Below are 22,606 nucleotides of genomic sequence, written 5' to 3' on the forward strand. Positions count from 1 at the left end.
CTTCACCTGGGCCGTGGTGCAGCAAACAGACCCGAGACGACCGCAGAGAGCAAATAAAACACCCACCACTCGCATGGAGAACATGTGAAACAGCTGAAACAGAGCATTACAGGCACGAGAACCCAGGAACCCAAAGTCTGATCATCTGTCCATGGAAGAATTCTCCAATCTAATCTCGGTTTGAAACTTCTCAATCAATCACAAAGAACTTTGATACAACCAGCAAAACCATGCAAACACTGTTGGACGAGTCTTTGGTTGACATTCTTTGCACTACTGTTCACTTTATGAATTCTAAGCAATTACTTGAAGAGGGGTGGTCTGAGTGCGTTCTGCTCTGAGAGATTGATTTAAGAAGTGAAGTAAATAACGCTTCAGGTAGATCGTTAGAAATGTCCAGTCCGTGTTTTTATGTATGTGAATAAGGAACTGTGTCTTCGCCTTCCACCATGACGTGAATCCACCCGTTCAGAAATGTTTCTGCTGCGTCGCTCGGTTCTCAGTGACAATCATGAAGAGTCTCGTCTGTTTTCATCACTTTTTCATCCACAAAGTGATAGAAGGCCTTTGAACAGTGGTTCCCAGCAGCGTTGCCTGGAGCAAATCCCATCAAAGAGGACCTGGAAACAGGAACCAGGGGCCGAGAACCTAGAACCTGGAGCCTGGAGCCTGGAGCCTGGAGCCTGGAGCCTGGAGCCTGGCTCAGAGGTCTGATCTGCTCGAACACACAGACTCTCTTTAACATACAGCAGCAGGCATTGTCAAAATAAAAGTAATGTCCAGATTTCTTAGGCGTCCCCTGGACTTGCTCCCAGACCGCAGGTTGGGAACCGCTGCCTTGGACACACAGGATTGTCTGCTTCCTCATGATTTGTGCTCCAGCTGTGCTTCTTCCTTGTTTGCTGTATCAGTAGCTGATTCTCTGAAAAGAAGCCATAATGTTAAAATGTCAGAACGCCAGAGGCCGCCGCTGCGTCTACCGTTCAAGTAACCCTCTGAGGTTAAAGGTCAAATGTCACGTGAATGACTAGCACTGTAAAACCTGCTGGGTCAAACCAACAGTGACAACCTGGTCATGATTATTTACAGAAAGAAACAATTCCTCATGAGCAGGAAAGACATGCAGCGTTCATGGTTTCTGTCCCATGATGCACTGGGGCGCCCGGCTGCAGTGTGTGTGTCGTTGGCTGATGGATTATATACTGAGTATATTCTTAGACATGCGAGATGCTGCAGATTTCTTGTGGAAACAGGCACAGCTGGAGTCGTCTCTTCTGTTCTGGACAGCTGATTGTGTATCGCTGCTTAAATCCTCGTCCGTCCCACCGTGTGTGTGTGTGTGCTCTAGCCTACGTAACAATACTTAATGTACACAGAAGTCCAGTCCACTGAGGACATTCAGTACCTTGTATATGAGTCATGGTGTAAATGAAGTATTTTAATGGCAATAGCAGGGCGTCCCGTCAGAACCCCCCGCTGTACAAAGACAGACCCAAAGCCCCGATTAAAGAGCATGGAGGACACTCGCCTCTGTCTTCCTTATTTTATACACATCACCAACATGACTACACACACACACACAGCTTATGTGAACAGAAAGACTTTAATTTGTTTTACAATATTATCTTGGTTACATTTGTATATAAACTTTGAGACTCCTCTAGTATTTTTGTACAGACTGACAGCCATGTTTTATCAGATTGCATACCTAGAAAATTAAAGGAATACATGCATCCGAAGTTGAACAGCATTAAAAGAAGGAACTTTATATAACAAGTAGAAACGGTGAGCTTTGCTCATCAGTCAGGGAGGGGGGGCGGGGAGCGGGGGGGTCAGGGGTCAGAGGACAGCAGGGGACACTGAAGACCGCCGCCCGGCTCCAGGTCCCAGCAGGTTTCTTGAAATGACTTCTCTGGAACCACGAGGCTCCACAAACACCAGGGCCGGATCAGCGACGCCATCAGCAAAAACCAGCCCACTGAACCGAAAGGGCCTGAAATGTCAAACGGAGGAGATAATTCTGCTGCTGAACCCGTCCCGGGTGGTGGGACAACCAGCCCCCTCCCAGACCTGGACCCCTCAGACCCCCCAGTCTGATCTACAGACAGAATCAGCTGCAGGGGGACAGAGACAGCAGTGCCTGTTAGGAGGCTTTTAATTTGAAATGTCTCGGAGTTTAATATCACATCTACAGTTAGCTTAGGAATAAAAATGTATTTTAATAAAAGCAATTCTACTTTAACTCTCCGATTATTACTATTTTCCCCCCCACACCCCCCGGAGGGACCACGCCCTGCGCTTCAGTACCACTGCAGCAAGAAATGTGTTTTTAAATTGGCTCATTTTAGCAAATCTGATTCGCCGCTGATCTTCAGAACTCTGGAAAAAGCAAACTGGAGCTGGACCTCTGGCCCGGTAATGGAAAGTGCACTTAGTGGGTCTGCCGGCACAGACCCCTCCCGACAGACCCCGCCCCCCCCCCCAAACAAAGCACACTGACAGAGCAGAGAAGAGTAGAGCGCCCCCTGCTGCGCCTCCCCCTCCTGGAATGTGCTGCTGTGTTCACGTCGCCCCCTGCAGGAGGAGCCGCTACATTTCTCTTTTCGTTTCGCTCTTTAGGGGGGGAAGTGGGGTGGGGGGGGGGGGGGGGGTGGGGTGGGGGGGCTGAGACACTGACACCAACGATCACCACGTTTTCACACATCAAATAAAAACAGAGATAAAAGCGGGGCGGGGTCCACTGGCCCGGGACCGGGACTGTACACTGGGATCGAGCCCCGCCGCCGGCTCTGCTGCGGGGGGGGGGGGGGGGCAGAGCCACACTGCCAATGTAGGGACTCTACAGCATTTTGAAACGGGTGAACCATGGCTGACTCTTCGTCTCCACACTGAGGAGGAAGCTCTGGACTCATGAATTCAGGTGAAGAAAAAACAAAAAAAAAAGCAAACTCAGCGCCGTCCGTGACTCCGATACAAAAGGTCAGACTACGAGGTTAACATAGAAAAAGTACAAACTGAGAGGAGAGCGAGGACAGGAAGAAGAATAGAAAAAAAAAGGCAGCTTGAGATTATGACGATGATGATTGTGAAGGAGGGATGAAGAGAGAGGGCGGTCTGTATGGTCGCCGTGGAGACCGTCTACAGTCCTCCTGTCCTCACACCTCGGGGACGGAGTGGTCCATGGAGGAGCGCAGCAGGCCGCTGGACATCCTGAGGACGAGGACAGAGTTAGTAGAAGCCTGGAGGGTCCCGGGTGTCCCGGTTCGATTCCCGCTCCGTGCCCACGCCTCACCTCTTGATCATGTGTTCGTAGATGAACTTGGGCATGATGGTGATGGTCATGGCGGTGGGGGACGTGCTCAGGATGTCCTTGATCTGCGAGTCCTGCGTGTTCACAAGCAGCAAGTCAGGAAAACTCAAGAACAACTTCTGTCTGCACGTTCTCTCCACTGATCCGATGGAACCTTCAACCCACGAGCTGCTACTTCACTGCTACAGGAGCTTTACAAAACTTACAAATCAAACTATGTGAAAAGTGAGATTCAGCTGAGCAGTGACAAAGCGAGGCGCTCTAAGCAGCGCTGCCTTCACGGCCGTCAGAGAACGGTTCCTGAACCTCCGATCCTCCGCCCGCCGGGCGCTGCGGAGGACAGCTCTACAGCGGTCACGGCCGGCGCTCCCACCTTCAGCCCGATCACGTTCTGTCCGTTGATTTCACAGATGTAGTGCTCGGTCAGCAGCCCGTTCCGCGCCGCCGAGCCGTCTTTGACCAGCGAGGTGATTCTTCCTGATTTGTAGATGAAGCCCACGTGGCCCGAGCTGTCTTTGTGCATGGTGACGGTGCGCTGGAAGGGTCTGCACACACACACACACACACACGATGGATGAACAACTGCGACCGCTCGTGACAGAGGGATTTCAGAGGAGAACTCCACGGCCAGCAGAGGGCGCCAAAACGCAGAGACTCCATCAGCAGACAGCTTCACCTTTACTCACTCCAGTGTCTGGAAAAGGAACATTTCAACACTGTGGTGTTGAGAAAGAACACTGAAAGAGTCAGCCCTGAAAATATGACTGAGATACATTTCTAAAGGTTCAGGGTTCATTATGATCACTGAACGCTCCAAAAAACTGTTTTCATCAAGCAGGGCTGTGTTCTGTCATCATTACCTTACAGCTGAACCAGACAGGCACCGCTTAAAGAGGCAGAAATGTTCCCTGAATGTTCTAATAAAACGTACTTTGTGAAGGTTTCTTCTGGTGGAAAAGAGTTTTTTTCCTTTTCACAGGAACTGTTGGTTTTTCTCTGAAAGTGCCAAGAAATGAGTGTGTATGGTCCTTTATAAAAACAGCTGAACTGAACTGAAACGAAAACTCTTTATAATACTGAAGCCACGTTCACCTGTAAAGCTTAATTATATGTTTTAACTAAGAAAAGATCTAATAGTTGAAAACTTGGTATCATTTGAATAAAACGGCCTCTTACTGGCCTGTTTGTTCCAGAACATGAGTCTGGATCTCATCAGAGCTGATGAAGCTCATCCACTAACAGGCAGATGCATCCCTCCACCAGCAGGTGGCAGCAAAGCCACCTTCACACATACTGACGGGCCCAAAGAAGAAACAAACCAAAACAAAACCCAACAACTCGTGTGTGTTTGAGGGTGAATACAAAGCTGAGCTGAGACGATGTGAAAATGTTTGGTCGACGCCTTGAATCAACGACTCAGTTCTTCTCTCCGCTGAAAGAGACCAGACTTCCTGTCTGCGGCTGTGAGGGGACGGACGGACCGTCCAGCTCAGTCCCCAGCTGTTGAACTATCACTGAGAGCTTTCCTCAGGGCGGCGCTGAAGTGACCTGGATTTCACTTCATGGTGTTTTCCCCACTTCACGCCGTCCCTGAAGAGCTTCACAGCAGCAGCTGCCGCGGCCTCACCTGTCCCGGACCACCAGCTCGATGCGGGTCTCGGCCGCGGCCTTCAGGGCCTTGTGGGCCTTGTCCACGCTCCACCCGGCGCAGTTCTGCCCGTTGATCTGCAGGACCTGGTCCCCGAAGCGCAGGCCGGCCAGGGCGGCGGGGGAGTTGGCCTGGACCAGCTGGATAAACACTCCCTGAGGGCGAGCAGAGGCAGAGCGAGGAAGCAGATAAAACACCCGGAGAGGAAGGACGGGAGATAAGCCAGCAGGGGGAGAAGACGCTCCAGACTCAGACTGAAGGCTGCAGGCTGAGCCCTGTGGGAGCAGACTGGAGCCAGGATCAGGAGCTGCAGCCCAACGCCGAGCTCGATTTCTACAACGTGAACAGTTTGTTAAAATGAAGGCCAGTGAAGACCGGGTCAGAGACTGGCTGAGTTCAGATCTGAGCAGCTCAGGAGGCTGATGTGAAACGGCTGATCAGCGTGAAGCTTCTGTCTGATCCCAGAGTTTTCTCTCCCTACACTGAAACATCAGAAGAGGTCAAAGGTCTCCAGGCCGTCAGGGTCGGAGGAGACTGGTCAACATGCGGCGGAATTAAAGCTCCATGTCTTTGTGTTGCCGACCCTGTCCTGAACTGTGACCTGCCTCACACGAGGCCGAGGTGTCGGGTTGGTGTGAATAATTCAAGATGGCGGCGGCTGCTGCCGACTCACGTTGTCGATGGAGCGCAGCCGCAGTCCCACCTTCCCGTCCTGGTCCTTACACAGGATGATCTCCCGCAGCCCCGGGCGGATCTCCGCCCGCCGGATGCCGATGTCCGCGCCCGTCACCGGCCGCACCATGGCGCCCACCCCGGAGGCGGAGGGCAGCGCCACCTGCTGGGGGTCAGAAGGTCACAAACGGGGTGTTGGATTACAGACGACATCACAGGAAGAGGAACGGCGGGAGCGAGACGGGATCTGCTCCAGGCCTGCTTCATCACAGTAACCTCTACAATTAAAGAACGGAGAACCACAGCGGAGGTGCGGGGGTCGGAGAAGAATGGCTGCTGCAGAGCTCACACACTCCCACACACACACACACACACACACACACACAGCTCCGGGCCGGCGGTGAGTCACTCCAGGAACACTAGAATGATCTGCCATCTGCTCAGGTTTACACAGACACCCCCTCCCCTCCCTGGACCGTCAGGGAACCGTTTAGGGGGCGGAGCTCACGTTTTCAGCGGCGGGCACCAGGGACAGGTTCCTCTGGACTTCGTCGCTGTTGAGCGCCAGACCCATGTAGTCTCCCAGCTCCTCCAGGTTTGGGTACAAGCCTGAAAGACAGAGAGAGAGAGAGAGAGGGTGAAGAGAGAGGACAGATGGAGGAGAGGTGGAGGACAGGAGGCCGGTAGGACAGAGAGGACAGTTTACCTTCAGGTTACAACTACAGCGTAACAAGAGGGAACATGTGGGCCTGGCGACGGAGGCCTGGAGGTCAAAGGTGGAGATGAACTGCTTTCTTTTCATCTGACCGGTGGTTTATAAAGGAGAGCATCAGGACAAAGCTTTCCCTGAACAACCAGTAACACTCCAGGTGGAGGAGGTTAAAACAGTCCCTGTATCGCAGACCGTCTGCTCGGTGTTCAGACACGAGGCAGGACAGACCGTTCCGTCAACAAGGAGAGCAGCCGCCGCTCTCACAGCTCCCGGTGTGTGAGCCGAGAGCGAGGAAAAACTGAGTACTGCCACTTCCAGAATGCACTGCTGCAGGCTGTGGCAGCAGGAGAGAATGAAGACAGACCCTGGAAAAATAGGGGAGCAGTGTGTGGCGCTTGAAGCGAAGCCAGGATCTGAAGGTCGGCGCCGTCCGGAGGAGTGCTTCCAGATGGAGTTCAGAACGTCATGAAACCGAGGCAGCAACGGCGAGGACACACACGCGCGCACACGCACACGCGCACACGCACACACACCGCTAGTCAAACAGGTCAAGAGGTCTGAATCAGCCTCTTGAACTCTGCACACACTGGGATAATCCTCCGTCGTGACGGCCGAGCCGCTCCAACCGCAAGCTGCTGACCAAACACACCCTCCCATAGGATCGTTACGTAAAACAGTGACTGATGCTACTTCTGCTTTTATTCTGTTTCATTTCTCCTCTCCCACTCATGGCCGCTCAGCGTCTTCCCACAGAGAACAACAAACCCCGGCCAGAGAGCCAGAGAGCCTCCTATTCTGATCTAACTCTCCTCTCCACGCACTAAACAGACCTGGAGTCTGAGACAAACGCTACCAGCTGATCAGGAGGGCTGCTGCCGGAGATCTCAGCGTCCGTTCAGGTGAAATGAATCCGTGTTGGTCAGCTCTGGAAGGTTATCTGGGTATTAAGACCACGGAGCAGAGGAAATGTCTCCATAGATTCCAATAGGAAGAAACACAAATCTGATTATCTCGTCGTATCTCTGCTGTGTGCCGAGGCTGCAGCGAGGAAAGGATGCGTTTTGTTCGCATGTTGAAGGGTTGGTTGAGGGGAAGGCGTTGAACTGAACAGGAAAGTGAGGAGTCAGATCACACTGGATCACCAAATCTGGACAACAGAAGATGAAGACCCTCGTCTGCCTCATGAGCCTGACTTTCAGTTGCTGACTCCACTATCACGAGGGCCTACGAACAAGCTCCGGCCGGACCGGGAGGACACCCCTGTCGGTGCTGCCCGCGGACTGGTTTCGGTTCTACTTCTGGGATCCGTGGTTCTTGTGTTGGCCGTCCAACGGACTGTCCTCAACATAGTCCTAGGCTTTACTTCTTATTGTCTCATGCTAGCTGTTGCCAAAGCTGTCCGTCCCTGGGAGAGGGATCCCTCCATACTGTGGTTCTCCCCAAGATTTCTTCTTTTCCCACTGGGTTTTTGGAGTTTTTTCTTGCTGGATGTGAGGGTCTAAGGCGGTGGTTGCTTCGTTTTGTCTCGTTACTGTGAATTTGACATATTGACATGACTTAGTTCAGTCATTGACGAGCTGTTGTGGACTGTTCATGCCACTGTGTTTATTGGTCTGATGTCAACGTTCTCACTCTGTTCTGTCTGTGGACTGTTTATATCGACACTACACTGTGATTCATTGTTATTATCAAAGTCATTATCAATCTTTGACATTTTTACCCATCAATGTAACATCTTGAAGCCCTCTGAGGCAACTGTTGTAGTGATACTGGGCTATACAAAAATAAATTGATTGATTGATGGATTGACCCTGCAGCCATGAAAGAAAAAAATAGTCTGTTTGTTTTGTTTACAGTGTATTTTCTGGTTTCTTCCTCAAAACACAGTTTCAGTGTTGGAACATTTCCACTGACTCCAGTGTCTGTTATCAATCAGTCTGATTAGAGAGAATGTCGTCAGGACGTGTTTTGATATTTCTGATTTAATCGATTTCAGAGATTTTAAATGAAACTGACTGAAGTCATAAAACCTCGTCAAGATCTTCTGATTTGTGATTTAAGATCAAGAACTTTAAGGTTAAAATGAAGACTCATGGAGGAACTTGATACAAATTTTAAAGTTAAGTAAAACCAACTGTTATTTACTGCATTTGTTTTCTACTTTATATCTGAAATTTTTGCAAAATAAAGACAATTACTTTTTCATATTCAGCATTTACATGGTTTTCAGCAGATGAAGTCGTCATAGGAACTTGTTTTTGTCAACAGGAGTGTGGGCCGGGCTGCCAGCGGCGTGAAGCTGGTGTGATGGACGGAGCCTGAATCCCTGACGAGCCTGAGTTTAGAGTTTAGAGTTTAGAGTTTAGAGTTTGGAGTTTGGAGTTTGGAGTTTAGAGAGCTCCTCTGTTTCACTGGATCTGACCAGCCGGCTGTGGTTCCAGTTCTTCGTCCATCAGCCTGAGCTCCTCTCTCCACGCTCCTCCCCCATCGCTCCCGGTCCCAGCCGGTCGCCATGGCGACTCGGAGCTCGCTGCACCGGGGTGAAAACAAAGGCGCCAGAGCCCACAGGACTTTCAACAGAGAGGACGGGAAGGAGGGAAGCAGAAACACTGAATGATCCGACGCCTGGACGTCCCTCCGCCTCTCTTCTGCTTCATTTTATTCCCTCTGCCGTCAGCAAACCGATAGAGCCTGACGCCCGAAGAGGAGGGGAAGGTGAGACAGGCCCCGTCCAGTCCCAGGAGCCCCTCCTTCCCTCCATGTGAGCTGTGAGGGCCGGGACCCCCCACGTGGCGACACCAGCAGACACCCCACACAGGAAACAAAGGCAGAAGCTAAAGACTCACTGGAGGCCGGCATCCCGGCGGCGGCGGCGGCGGTGGAGAACTGGGGCTGGTAGGTCCCCTCGGCGATGGCCGGCATGGTGCTGGAGCTGGTGCTCTGGACGTACTGGGCCTGGGCCTGGGGAGAGGGACACAGCCGTCAGCTCGAGGCTTGAGCTTCCACAGGGAGGGGAGGGGAGGGAGGAGGGGGGGGAAGCATCTCCTGCTGGGAACCTGATGAAGTAAAGGCAGGATTCATACTACTCAATAAAAACCCTGCTCAAAGGCAGGTTCACACAAAGAAGCCCCGAGGCTTTAATGGAGGGTCGGGGCCTTTCCCACGCAGCCAGCAGACACCAGGTCCAACAGGACATGAAGACGACCCGTCAGAACCATCAGCTGTGTTTGATGTAAGGTGGAACACAGACCATGAGTGTGTGAAACTGAGCAGGGACTCTGTCTCGAACAAACTGATGAGTGACTACAGAGTTTCACATGACTCCAGGAAACATTTCATAAACAAGGAACAGCTTTACATCCTCAGATTATTGGGAAATGAAGTGGTGTGTCTGAAACAGAAGGATTAAGATGTTCATGAAGTGACGGTCTGAGCTGCAGACACATTCCTCCTCCACCCTCCAGTTCAACGCCTATATTTACAAACCCTTCTGATCCAGCTGGCTGGCTAACAGTGAGGAGAATCTGAACCGATGAACGCTAGAGAAAGAAAGAGTCAGGAGGTGGGTCCATTCAGAAACCTCGAATGCCTGCTGTGGCCAGAGGGGTGTGGGAGGAAACACACCTGCAGGGAACTGAGCAGTGATGATCGGTCTGAACACAATCTGGTGGAATTCCAAACCTTTCAGAGTGGAGTTTGCATGTTCTCCCTGTGTGCCAGTCTCCTAAACACATGCTCGCTGTGTGAGTGAAGGGACGGATTCACCGGTTTCCCCCTGATTTCCCTACGATGGCCGCTCATGCTGAACGCCCTCAGCCACTCCCTCCCTCAGCTGCTGCTGCACCCGCGGACGTGGCTTACCTTGATCACCTTGTCGACCTTCAGGTCCTCGAGGGATGGATACAGGGACATGCTGCAGAGAAGAGAGGAGCAGGCGTCAGTCTCGTTTCGCCTTTATCGTCCACAGATCTCAAATCTTTTACACTTGCGGACGCTGCAGCTGCGTCACTCCGGAGCAGACAGACGCAGAGCGGGAAGTGGAGATTAAAACACACCGAGGAGCAAACAGAGGTGAGGCCGGCAACAATGAACACACACCGTCACGGCCAAATGGACAAACAGGCTGAAGTCACAGCAGGAAATAGCAGATAATCACATGACTGATGCCGTTCAAGCTGCAGCAGGACAGGCCGAGGCACGCCGCAGCACGGCGGCAGGGCGTAAACAACAACGTCCCAGTCCATTACCGAACATCCACATTCACCTGATTACTCTGCAGAGGCTGCTGCCGCCGCTCTGTGAGAGCTCTGGTGAGGAAGCCTCTGGTTAACAACCCGCTGCTCCAATTAACATTTCAAGGTCTGAGAGAGGATTTCAGCTCACACACTCTGTGGTGGTGTTCTTAAATGACTTCACCTCCAAAACGCACAAATACTCAGTTTACCATCAGAGCAGGCGGAAAAACAGTCAGGTGATGTTTGTGTGTTGAAGACGATGGAACTTGTTGCTTGTGAAATGACTAAAGTGCTTCATTGATTATCAACTACTGGACTCGTCTGTGCTCCTGAGAGACTCTCATGTTTCAGCTCAGAGTGCAGAGAGGAAAACTCCACTGTGCTCTGCTGTCGTTTGACAGAAATGTGACTTATGACCACACAAGAAAACACCAAACAAAGCAAGAACACAAACAAATAATGAAACTGATAGACACACAAACCATAGACTGTCATGTTAAAAACCCCAAAATACATGAAATAAGAAGGAAATGACCAAAGAATCAATTAATCTATCGATCTAGCATTTTAAATATCCAACACACCAGGAAAAACATTTTCGAAATGCAAAAGAAAAAAACATTAGAAGTGATCAATAATTATTAGTAAAAGGGACGGATTAAAGACACAGATCCCTGGAATGCATGTCCAGACTGTTTAAATATTTAGCGAAGGCACAGTCTTTGCTATCTTTGCTTAGGTCAAACTTGCACTTCAATCTTTACAGCCTGGTTTTATTAGACTTACACAACAGTTTGAATGAAGTGTGTCATGATCACAAGACACGCTGACACAATTTCCTCCAGGAGAAACGGCAAAGAGAAACTGGAGAGCGTCCAATTGTTCTTAAAAAAAAAAAAAAAGCTAAATTACATACATACTTACATTTAAAATATGAGTAAAAGCATCCCATGTCAATATCAAATAAACTAAAGCGTCACTCACAGGAGGAAAGTGTCTGAAGAACGTCAGAGAAGAGTCCACAGGAGGACAGGAAATGGTGGTCTTACTCTGTTACTAAAAACTGCACCCAGACCCGTTAACAGGCTCTCGGGCCGGGCCACAACACAGAGCCACTCTGGGAGCCACTCAGACGACTACTCCATCCTATTCTTCTTAGCAGTCAAACACAACAACAGCATTGTGTTGGCAAACACAGAGGGCCACTTTTAATACCCTGGACTGTTTACTTTGCGGCCATGTTTGCTTGTTTTGTGTTCCTCCTTCTCATCGGGGGAAAAAAAAAGCAGCTCTGACATGACGCTACCTCGTTCCTGCCACTCCAAACGGACGGCCGTTTGAAATGGAAATCACGTAGCAGACGAGAGGAATGCTGTCAAAGTTGTGCTCATTGCTACTCAGCTGTGCTCGGGAAAACCAGCTCGGCCATGAAGCCAGCTAAGATGTGGCAGGGAAAAGAGGATTATTGAGGAAAAACGTGCATTTTCTTCTCAGCTTCAAATATCAACACAAGGTTTTAATCAAATCAAGAACTAATGTTTGGTCAAAAGTTTGTAGTAAATACAGTCACTATAGTTTCTAGTTCCAAACTAAAAATGTCCAACTAGCAGCTGTCAACAACAGCATTTCCTGCCTGTGGTTCAGCCTTCACTGAGACATCTCTCAACATGAAACTACAGGAAGTCTGACAGTTTTTGTAGAAGTTATCAGAGGAGGCAAAGCCGAGTGATCTTTAGTCTGGATCACAGGGATAACAGCGTCCATCCATAGAGACAGATAAATAAACAGCAAACAACCACTTTTAAAACTTAATGCAGCGTGCAGAGAATGGCAAACAAGCCAAATTACACTTACAAAATAGCCTACAGCGTTAAACCAGAACAGTCAAAACACTTTCAGAATGTAATCTAATATCGCTCTTATCTCATGTCTTCGCAAATCCTGAAATTCACCCTGTTGCTTATGCCATCAATACTGAGGAACTGAATTACCAGCTCTGGACTGCCATAAGTATCAGCTCTCCACATTCTTCACAAGACATGCCAACAACATATATTCCTGTCACTGCCACTATAAGGCAGTAATTACTCTGCTGCTACATGATATTCTGTTTCCCAGCTAGAAGTGGATGACATCTGTCATTACAGAGAAAAGAGTATCTCTGGCTCTTTCACGATTTTGAGATTTAATTCCAGATATTTGCCCCTGATCTTGAAAATCATTGAAACTACTGCTGCAGTGTCCTGAGATGAGTCTGTTCCAAGTGAAGCTGACTTTGAGGCTAAAGAGCTGCGGTGGGGAGAAGGACGGGGGGAGAGGGTCAGCCTGAAGGAGGCCTGAACGAATCGCTTCGATCCGGGATTCAAGCTCTATTGGCAGCCGGAAGGGGAGAGAGGAGGAGGAGGACTGACCGCAAAACGGTCGGAAAAAAACAAAAAACCAAGTGACCCACACCCTTCCAATACAGTACCTGTTATATATAGAACAACACAATGAGCCCAGTCATCAGACATCCAACACCGTTATTCTTCCTGGAAACAGGCTGGATCACTCCGAGAACACCTAGAGGGATCGCCTGGTGATGGCTCGATTACAACAGATCAAACACAGCCTTTTTTTATTTTTATTTTTGATTTTAAGCGTGAGTTGTCTTTTATTGGGGCGCCCCTGTTGCGTTTTGGTCATACGAGCACGATAAGCACGCCGAATTACCGCTAGCTAACGTTACCCTGCGGTCATTAAATATTGAGCACCGGTCCAAACAACACCACGTCCCTCCTAGAGCTGTAAAAACAAGCAATAACACCCCGAAGTGGTGAATGTTCGGACCGCGGGCGAGGAGAGAAGCAGGACAGAGGCTCGCCAGAGTCTTTGTTCCGACGTAAACAGCGGGGAAGCACGGCTAACGCCGTTAGCTAGCGGGGGGAGCGCGGGAGCAGAGCGGGCTCGGTGCGGGCACACGGCGGCCTCACCTTCGGTGCTGGTCTGAGCTGGAACGGTCGGAGAATGCGGGCCAGACAGCGGGCTGTTCCGGGATGTCTTTCTTTCTCGGCTCGGTCTTCGCTGCGCTCTGTCCAGGACCCAACCTGAAGGGGACTTCTCCAAAGTGGCGTCACCGCTTCCTGCTCGCTCCCCACGCGTCAATCACCGGAACGTCACGAAGCCACGCCCCCATTCCGGTCACATGACACGTGCTCTCCCAAACACAGACACATAGACATATCTAACTAGACACATAGACCTATACAGTACAGTATATATGACACAGATACGGAAGGTAAACACATCAAAGTAGACATACAGACACCTCATTGATATAGATCAGTAGATACGTAGCCATACACAAAGCATGGCTTTTATTATTTATTATTTATATTACAGATTCTTATTGAAGTCATCCAAGCCACGAAAGACCGCCTGCAGCGAAAAAAAGTGTGAACTAACTCAAAACAAGTTTTATATTTGAGGCCTTTTAATATAGCCAGCCTTTGATTACTGCTTTTCACGCTCATGGCCTTCCCTGGATGAGCTTTATGAGGCTTTTCACCTGAAATGGCTGTCCCGCCTTGAAGGGATGCCCAGAGATGTTGAGAACTTGTTGGTCCGATGAGAATTTTGATTTGGAGCCCCGCCCTCGTGCCATCTTAATCTCATCTGAGCTTCACCATTAACAGTGCTGGAGAGCCACATGATGTTTCAGTCATTATCAGCTGTGCTGATAGCAGTTGTGTTAGTTTAGCCGTACTTCATTCATTGAACCTGTCATATTCCAAGCACTAGGGTAGCATTGGAGCATTGAGGTGCATGAAGACGAAATGAGGCCTTTGTTCATGTGCTCATGGCACAATGACTGGATTAATGATGCTCTTCAGGTAGTCTGGGCTGATCTCTGTAAGATTCGGTTCTGCAGTGTCCAGGCACACCTACACACTCTGTAACCCCTTCTCCCACTAAAGTGCTCTCCTTGACATCTCCAACATGTTGAATGGACTTTCATCAGCGAACAGCACTGAGGCCCATGGGTCCCTGGTCCAGCTACATGCTTTCTGGTCCATGAAGACCACAAGGCCTGTGCCTGCTGCTGTGTACAGGGAGCCCGCAGGGGGTCTAGCTCTCAGAACACGCTGATGGAAGCAGTTTCCAATGGTCTGACGGGACACTCGGAGCCTCTCACTTCCTTCAATGTGTCCTTCGTCATCGATGTGGGATGAGGACTGAGGACAGCATCAACTTCTCTGTCTTTCTGGAGCTACAAACAACCAAACACTTGTACTGAAGAAAAAGCAGGGCTGTCTTTTCTTCCATATCTAACATCATCTATATAATCAGTTACGACTGTACTGATGTGCTGACAAAAAAAAATCCTAATATGAAACTCCTGTGTCTGGTTGTGGACTTAAAAAAATGAGCGTGCACATGCAGGTTGCGAGCAGTGGTTTTATTTTAAATATCATTGGTTTCGCCTGCATACAGTAAGTATCAGCACAGAACGGCACAGTACAGAGGTGGGCTGCTGCTGGGCCGGTACGCACATGGACGGCCAGGCCGGCGTTTCCACTCCATTTAACACCAGTCCTTTAAGACACTAACAAAAAGCCTAATGCATCAGGGTTTATTGGCCTAAAACAGACTACAAGTAAGAAAAAAAAAGAAAAGAAACAATAATAAGAACATTGATCGTCGTACTTCTGATGATTCACAGGTAAAAAGTTGGCATCTGAAAAATACATGATTGATTGAAGTTGGTACACAAAATAAGGTCAGGAGGGAGGCCACTGTTTGATTGGTTCTTCGGCACTGATTTACAACATTTCAAGCACTCCTTTTTTTAATTTTGACAGAAAAATAAAAAATTGCAGTGCATGAATGGCGTCTGCACTGCTGGACCTGTGTCTGGCTTTAAATGGACTTTCATGACTCGGTGAGATGAGAAGGCAATAATCAATAATCAGGAGGAGGATGACAGGATGCTAAGCTTTTGCACACACAGAGTTTTCCAACCTGGCCAAAGAGAACTGAGTCAGCCAAAGTCGTCTGCACAGCAGCGTGGCCTCCCTCCACGTTTCACTACAGTCCTCCGTCTCACTCAGTTCCGGGCTGATGGGGACACAGATGTGTGCTTTTCTACTCTCATGCTGCACCAACGAGCCCGGGCCGACTCAACGCTGCTGCTGCTCGGGGCTCATCGCTAATGTTTGTACTTCTGAGCATTAACCATGCACAACCAACACTTCAAAAACAAAGAGAAGCTATCGAGAGCGAACTGAAGGCCGAGGGCGAGGGGGGGCTGTAAAGTCGCCGCCCGTGGTTTCTAAGAGGAGGGGTGGCTCTGAAAACGTAACCGAGCCACAGAGAAGAAGTAACGCAAACCGGGGAAGTGTGACGGAGGAGGGAGGTGGGGCTAAAGGCCGGGGCTTCGTTAAGGATCCAGTGCAGACTCTCCTGGATCCTGTCCAGGTCGCTCCTGTTCGAAGTCACCTGGAAACACAACAAGCACAGAGGCCCAAAGGTCAAGGGCACGAGCTGCTACACCGTTAATCTGTGATCCACCGCCCTGCCCCACCATGTTCTGCCACTTGTTAATGCTTCTAACAAACAGCACCCACTAGTGGCCCAACATGGAAAAACATCGTTTTCTGGAAAAGACCTTTGCTTTCAATACTTTACTTTTTAAAGGTGAAACTGATTTAAAACAAAAAAACGACGTGATTTGAAAACACCCCAAAAAAAGGTTAACAGAATTAAAGTTAAATAAATAAACTTCTATAACAGCAAAAATCTGAGAAATGGCTAAAATGGCTCAACTTTGCGAAAAATTGATTTTAAAAAAGTCAGAAATGCAGCCTGAGATTAATTATGCACATGTAGTACAACTACCTAAACCTTAAAGTGCTTTGTTTCCAAGGTTAAACATCCTTTCAGGCTCCTGGTGAGTTTTCTCAGGCGACTGTCTCTTTTGGAGAGGCGGGCTGCAGACGCCCCTCCTGCACCGTGACCCTGTGTTCAGACCGAACCGGGCCAGACTTCCCATTGGCTTATTTCTGCTCCTCAACATCCTCAGTAGAGAAAAAGTGATGGAAGAATTATTTCTAGTTCATACACCTCATCAGTTAGTAACATGACAGAGAGAAGATTCTAGATCATTCCAGCTCAGGGAAAACCCAGAATCCAGAGGGGACAGATCAGTGGAATACTGCCGTACTTACACGAGGCTTAAAGAAACAAAATAAAATAAAAAAGGCTGTGGGCTTGTTTCATTCGAGTCCCAGCAGCTCGACGTCGAAGACCAGCGTGGCGTTTGGAGGGATGATGCCGGGGTGACCTTTGTTCCCGTAGGCGAAGTCGGGCGAGCAGGTGAGCTTGGCTCTCTGACCAACGCTCATCTGGAGGACGAGCAGAAGAAGAGACAGAAGATCAGCTCGCTCAGCCCAGCAGACTCCCCAGACCCGCCTGCAAGGCCCCGATCCGGCCAGGGAGCCAGTTTGGTGGAAAAGGGGTAAATGTGACACTGAATCATTAGCACTTTCGCACAAAGAAAAACTTGTGCTTCAGTTATGGAAGATGGAAATCTATAAACTGCACTTCATTTTCTACAAATTCCAACCTGATTTTATTCCAGTTTTCACCATTAAGTCAATATTCCTTCATAATGTGTCGACTGTAACACCAGGAGCTGCACATCCATTTAAACAGACAGGAAGTCTTTCTGGGACCTGCGTCCTTCACACAGAGCTTCTGTCTTTGTCTTCTCCACAGCGGAGTGTGACTCCGACTCCAGCTCCAGCTCCAGCTCCACCTCCACCTCCCTGGAGTGCACGAGCAGCCTACCTGCACGACGCCCTCCTCCCAGCCTCGGATCACCTCCTGCTTGCCGATCTTGAAGCGGAACGGCTTGTCCCGGTCCCGAGACGAGTCAAACTTCCGTCCGTCTGTCAGAGAACCTGCAAAGAAAGACACGAGCGACGTGAGACGGAGAGCACGGCCGCCACGCCCTCCTCCTGTCTCCAAGATGTCCTGCATGCGAAGTGGACACGTGTCCAGTCGGTTTGACACAAAGCAAAAGGCTATCTGGGGGGAAAAGGAAAGGAGTCGTCTGTTAAAAGTGCTGCAGAAGCAGAGATAAAGTTCTTTTTAAAATCACTGGAAGCTAATCCGTCCTCCATCACATCCATCATCCTCGCCGTGCAAACGAAGGGATTCCGGCGGTCTCAGAAATAGCCGCTGCAGCTGTCCGCAGGCAGACGGGAAAACGGCGGCCTGCGGGACTATTTGCACCGGCCCCGGTGCCGTTATTAGCAGCGGCACGCCGGCGGTGCTTCTTCACACGTGGGCGGCCGGCGGAGACGCAGCCTGCAGCCCGGGCCTGCGCTCCGCTCTGCAGCTCCACACAGGCCTGATGCCATGACCTGGAAGTGCTGAGAGATCCATCCAAACGGAGGAGAAGCAGGGTGGACACACACCGCACCGCACCGCACCGCACCGCAACGCAACGCAACACAACACAACACAACACAACACAACACAACACACTTCCTCATTCCCAAGAGGCCCGGCTGGGATCCTCACACGCAGCAGACGCCGACGTTTCAAAGGAAAAAACAGGCCCTGCTTGTGTAATGGAGTATCCCGTTTCAAGGCTGGCGGGAAGGAAGAGGGCCCGGAAAGGAAATCCTGCAGATTGTGTGATATTCAAAAAAAAGAACCGACGGCACAAGCCAGCAAGAGAGAGAGAGAGATAGAGAGAGAGAGAACGCAGGCTGAAAAGAAGTCATAAAAAAAGAAAACGCTGCACTGTGCAAGACCCAAACGGGGTCTTCGTCCACGTTACGTAACGTTGAAGCGAAGAGGCTTGTGTTACAGACTGACTGATGTCTCCTCCAGACGTCAGGCTGCGGAGCCTCGTATTCACAGGCTTCACCTGAGGACGAGCCGTCAGGACTCCTGCTGCCTGCTGGACGGAAAACACTGAGCAGGAACAGCGCTGGATTCAGTCAAATCTCTAAAGAAGCCACTGGGCTGCCTTCACCTGCGAGCTGGACGCAGACCCGGCAGTAACATCGTCCTGTCGCTTCCTTCCTGGACTGAAGACAGATGAGACACTGGACATGGCGGAGACCACCGTCCTGCAGCGTATCCAGCCAGACTGGGACAGTTTGTCCTTTTTTTCAATTTTACACAAATATCTCTGCATTATGCAACAACGACTTCAACTTTCAACCCGTCAAACAAACCTGATCTGCAGTAAAGAGTGATCGGACGGACCGCAGGTCACAGCTTTTCACACACAGTGTGCTCAATCACCAGCCGGACGCAGAATTCACGTTCCTGTTGAACAAAGCCGCCAAACATGCAGAGTGGAGCTGCAGCATTAGGGGAATTCCAGGGTGGCCGACTAGAAAAACAGCTCAGTCCCAACCACATGTCCTCTGCAGCTTTCAACCAGAGTTCACAGAGAAAAGACACTGAGAAGTCCTCCGTGGAGTCCAGTCGCAGAAAGAGCGACGGTACTTCGATTAACAAACAGCTTTCACAGGCTTCTCTTTAGAACAGCGCTCGGCCTTTCAACTCCTGAGCTACAACGCTGCAACACCGACACTGGAGGATCTACAAAAACAGACTACTTCTATTATTTGATGGTTGCTGTCAGTAAAGACACTGAACATAAAGGACGTTACAGGAGGTTCCAGTGCCGTGTCCGCTTCTCTAAAGAAATTTGATTTCAAGAAAACCAAACGCTTTCGTTCAAAATGTTTGACGCCCCTGCTCTACAGTATATACGGGGAACTGAGGGCTCTCAGGCCTCATGCAGCTCCTGTCTGCTTTCTTTGTGGTCATAAGATCATTTATAAAAAAGTGTGCTACAGGCAGGAAGGTCCATTCAGCAATTTTAGACATAATTATTGCTTCAAGATTGTGAAACTAGATGCATTTTGAGGTGGAAAAAAATAAACATGTGCCTTTATATCCAATGAGATAACATTACAGCCATTCTTGAAGTTAAATCAGTAGCTCCAACTGTCACACTTCATTAAATACGCCGCTGTGGAATAAAGGAGGGCAGTTCTGTGGCTGTTCCTGCTGTTCGGCAGTAATTATTCTGGTGATGTTGGGTTAAATAGAAGGAGCTGATGGTTCACTGACACTGTCTGGGGAGAATAAAAGCAGGAATAACACACTGAGCAATAATGCGGTGGCCCAGACGGTTATAATCCGCTCAAGAGAGCGCCACCAACCCCCCACGACCCCGCAGACAAACCCCCAACAAAGCGGGGCGCGCGGCGGGACGAGCGGCTGGAGCTGCCCCGCTGCTCCCCGTCTGTCTGGACCTCTGAGTGAACCCTGCCCCCTCCCGCTTTGTTCATCCACCAGACAGGACCGAGCCGCCACACTGCTGCCCGGCGGAGAGGCAGACAGGGGGGGCGAGCGGCCCAGTCTGGAGCGCGCATTATTTTACGCAGTGGTGGATGAAGAGACCGGGACACCGACAGCTGCCGCCGCCGCCGCCGGGCAGCAGGGCAGAGGGAGAACATGGGGACTGGCAGTCCTGTGCCCCACTGTGCGCTCCCTGCCTGGCAGCGTACAGGCAGGAGTTTAAAAAAAAATACATGTAGGTGTGCGCACTTTGTGCCAGAGCGCACTGCGCGCACCGCAGCGGGGGTGCTGCACACTGGACCGGTGCTTCCCCCACGCACCCCGGCCTCTGCCGGGCTGACAGGGGCAGCTATGTGCACGGATTGCACCGAGGGGCAACTTTTCTTTGCAACTCACCGACATAATGCACCACGCACGTCTGTCCTTTTTTGGGGAAAGTCCGTCCTGTGGAGGAAACCAACAGACGCTCGTTATGACGGCGTGGCCGCTGCTGCGCTCCCGGTTACACGATTCATGCAGATATTAGGGTGAAGAGGGGAGAGGAGAGGTCTCTGCTCACCGTCCCCGGGGGTGATGGTCTCTATCTCCACTCCCATCGTCGTGGAGCTGCTGCTTCTCCACACCCGGCTGCGCGCCGCTGCTCCCGCAGTCCGTCTGTCTGCTGCTGGCCGCCGCGCTGCCTCCGCTCTCCCCTCGCTCCTCTGATCCTCTGATCCTCTCTCACCACCAGCTCCACTTCCCCCGCCTCCTTCACAGTAAAGCTGCACAGGAAGCTTCCCTCTGGCGGCCGCGCAGCAGACCAGCAGCTCCAACCCGACAGAGACAGGTGGAAAATCCTCCTTTTATTTAAAGGTAATGTTGGTTAGGGAGGCTGCTGTAAAGGATTGCAATGGAGACTTCTTATACTTCAGTCAGGACTACGTTTATTACAACACCCGGTAACCCATCCCCCGTCTCAGACAGCCTGAGAGGGTCCCCAGAATAACCCGATAACATGTAATACCATGCACACATATTCAGCCTTATATGAGAGCTCAATTTATTTATTTATTTTTTGCTCTGCAACAGAAAATCACCACACGAAAGGCACTTACTGTAAATCACCTAATTCAAAACAGTCCGACATGGACTGCCCCTTTATAGACTTTGATTTTTATTTCCTTCACCAATAGCAGAGCAGATAAGAGCAACGTTTTTAAAAAATTTAACATGGTGATTCTAAAGAGGCTACAGGTCAAATCTGCCTGATTGGCCATTTGAAAATCCAAGATGGCGGGAATTTTTCAAGATGGCTGCCAACTTGGCCTACGAAACAGGTGTATTCATTGTAATGTGTGAGTGTGACTGATTTCAATGATCTTGGCGTTTATTTTCAAGTCTGCTGAACCAGATTTTGCTAGTCTTATTACGGTATGTGTGACATTTTGGCTTATTTTACTGTATTAATTATGCTTATGGTAGTTCTAACCCTCACATCTGTACTGTCGCACTTACTGGTCATTTGTGTTATGGAGAAGTGGATTGTTTTTGGACAAGGAGTCCATTTAAAATGAATTCTAGTCCATGAGCTAGTTTTAGCTATGGGTCCTCAGAAAGCAAGTGGAATACCATTTCTCCATGCATTCACTTGTATTGTATCTGCCTTTTGAAAAAAAAAGGAAGAGGACAGCCTGGCAGATTTGGAAAACCTTCAATAAAATTTCTGGAACATTCTTGTATTTAAGTCAGTTTCCAATATCATTAGGTCAAGTGCAGCTACTGGTGGGGATGAAGCCAGACTAGACGTCATTGTGTCCAAACAAAAGGCCAAACAACACCGTTCCACCAGGACCAGCAGCCCTCAGAGAACAGTCTCCATCCCTTCAGAGAACAGCCTCCATCCCCACAGAGAACAGTCTCCATCCCCTCAGAGAACAGTCTCCATCCCCTCAGAGAACAGCCTCCATCCCCTCAGAGAACAGTCTCCATCCCCTCAGAGAACAGTCCACCATCTCCTCAGAGAACAGCCTCCATCCCCTCAGAGAACAGCCTCCATCCCCACAGAGAACAGCCTCCATCCCAACAGAGAACAGTCTCCATTCCCACAGAGAACAGCCTCCATCCCCTCAGAGAACAGTCTCCATCCCCTCAGAGAACAGTCTCCATCCCCTCAGAGAACAGTCTCCATCCCCTCAAAGAACAGTCTCCATCCACCAAGAGAACAGTCTCCATTCCCTCAGAGAACAGTATCCGTCCCCTCAAAGAACAGTCTCCATACCCTCAGAGAACAGCCTCCATCCCCTCAGAGAACAGTCCACCATCTCCTCAGAGAACAGCCTCCATCCCCTCAGAGAACAGTCTCCATCCCCACAGAGAACAGCCTCCATCCCCACAGAGAACAGTCTCCATCCCCTCAGAGAATAGCCGCCATCCCCTCAGAGAACAGTCTCCATCCCCTCAGAGAACAGTCTCCATCCCCTCAGAGAACAGTCTCCATCCCCTCAAAGAACAGTCTCCATCCACCAAGAGAACAGTCTCCATTCCCTCAGAGAACAGTATCCGTCCCCTCAAAGAACAGCCTCCATCTCCTCAGAGAACAGTCTCCATCCCCACAGAGAACAGCCTCCATCCCCTCAGAGAACAGCCTCCATCCCCTCAGAGAACAGTCCACCATCTCT

At 50.1% G+C, this 22,606-nt stretch overlaps 2 protein-coding genes across 4 annotated transcripts in view; both read right to left on the bottom strand.

The window, feature by feature from the left end:
• The window catches only part of sdcbp2 (syndecan binding protein (syntenin) 2), a 17,403-nt gene extending 3,691 nt beyond the window's left edge, over positions 1–13,712 (bottom strand). The window contains exons 1-10 of one of the 3 annotated variants that reach the window (XR_003933712.1): positions 13,550–13,712; positions 10,204–10,255; positions 9,189–9,303; positions 6,139–6,239; positions 5,632–5,796; positions 4,938–5,113; positions 3,684–3,855; positions 3,293–3,384; positions 3,034–3,210; positions 1,920–1,926 (exon numbers count right to left, since the gene is read on the bottom strand). Coding sequence is in view for 2 of the 3 variants with exons in the window: in XM_030118374.1 (XP_029974234.1) it covers positions 3,156–3,210; positions 3,293–3,384; positions 3,684–3,855; positions 4,938–5,113; positions 5,632–5,796; positions 6,139–6,239; positions 9,189–9,303; positions 10,204–10,254 (927 nt within the window). In the remaining variant the exon portion in view is untranslated. Of the gene's footprint in view, positions 1–1,587; positions 3,211–3,292; positions 3,385–3,683; positions 3,856–4,937; positions 5,114–5,631; positions 5,797–6,138; positions 6,240–9,188; positions 9,304–10,203; positions 10,256–13,549 lie in introns of those variants that run through there. The other 2 variants (XM_030118375.1, XM_030118374.1) reach the window with 2 other exon arrangements.
• Positions 13,713–15,004: 1,292 nt separating this feature from the next.
• Positions 15,005–20,643, bottom strand: fkbp1ab (FKBP prolyl isomerase 1Ab). Its single transcript, XM_030119115.1, has 5 exons — positions 20,509–20,643; positions 20,346–20,393; positions 17,406–17,518; positions 16,784–16,960; positions 15,005–16,055 (listed from the first exon to the last, which is right to left on the bottom strand). The coding sequence occupies exons 1-4, from the start codon at positions 20,543–20,545 to the stop codon at positions 16,832–16,834; spliced, it is 327 nt and encodes a 108-aa protein (XP_029974975.1). The 5' UTR covers positions 20,546–20,643; the 3' UTR covers positions 15,005–16,055; positions 16,784–16,831.
• Positions 20,644–22,606: the final 1,963 nt, after the last annotated feature.

Source organism: Salarias fasciatus, chromosome 20 (assembly GCF_902148845.1).
Source record: "Salarias fasciatus chromosome 20, fSalaFa1.1, whole genome shotgun sequence".
Lineage (NCBI taxonomy): Eukaryota > Metazoa > Chordata > Actinopteri > Blenniiformes > Blenniidae > Salarias > Salarias fasciatus.

Bases quoted from the DNA above. Each gene is read 5' to 3' on its own strand.
- fkbp1ab (XM_030119115.1), bottom strand. From the start codon at position 20,545: ATGGGAGTGGAGATAGAGACCATCACCCCCGGGGACG. The intron at 20,394-20,508 runs GTGAGCAGAGAC...TTTCCTCCACAG, and splicing joins GACCATCACCCCCGGGGACG to GACGGACTTTCCCCAAAAAA. The intron at 17,519-20,345 runs GTGAGTTGCAAA...CTTTCTTTGCAG, and splicing joins GTGCGTGGTGCATTATGTCG to GTTCTCTGACAGACGGACGG.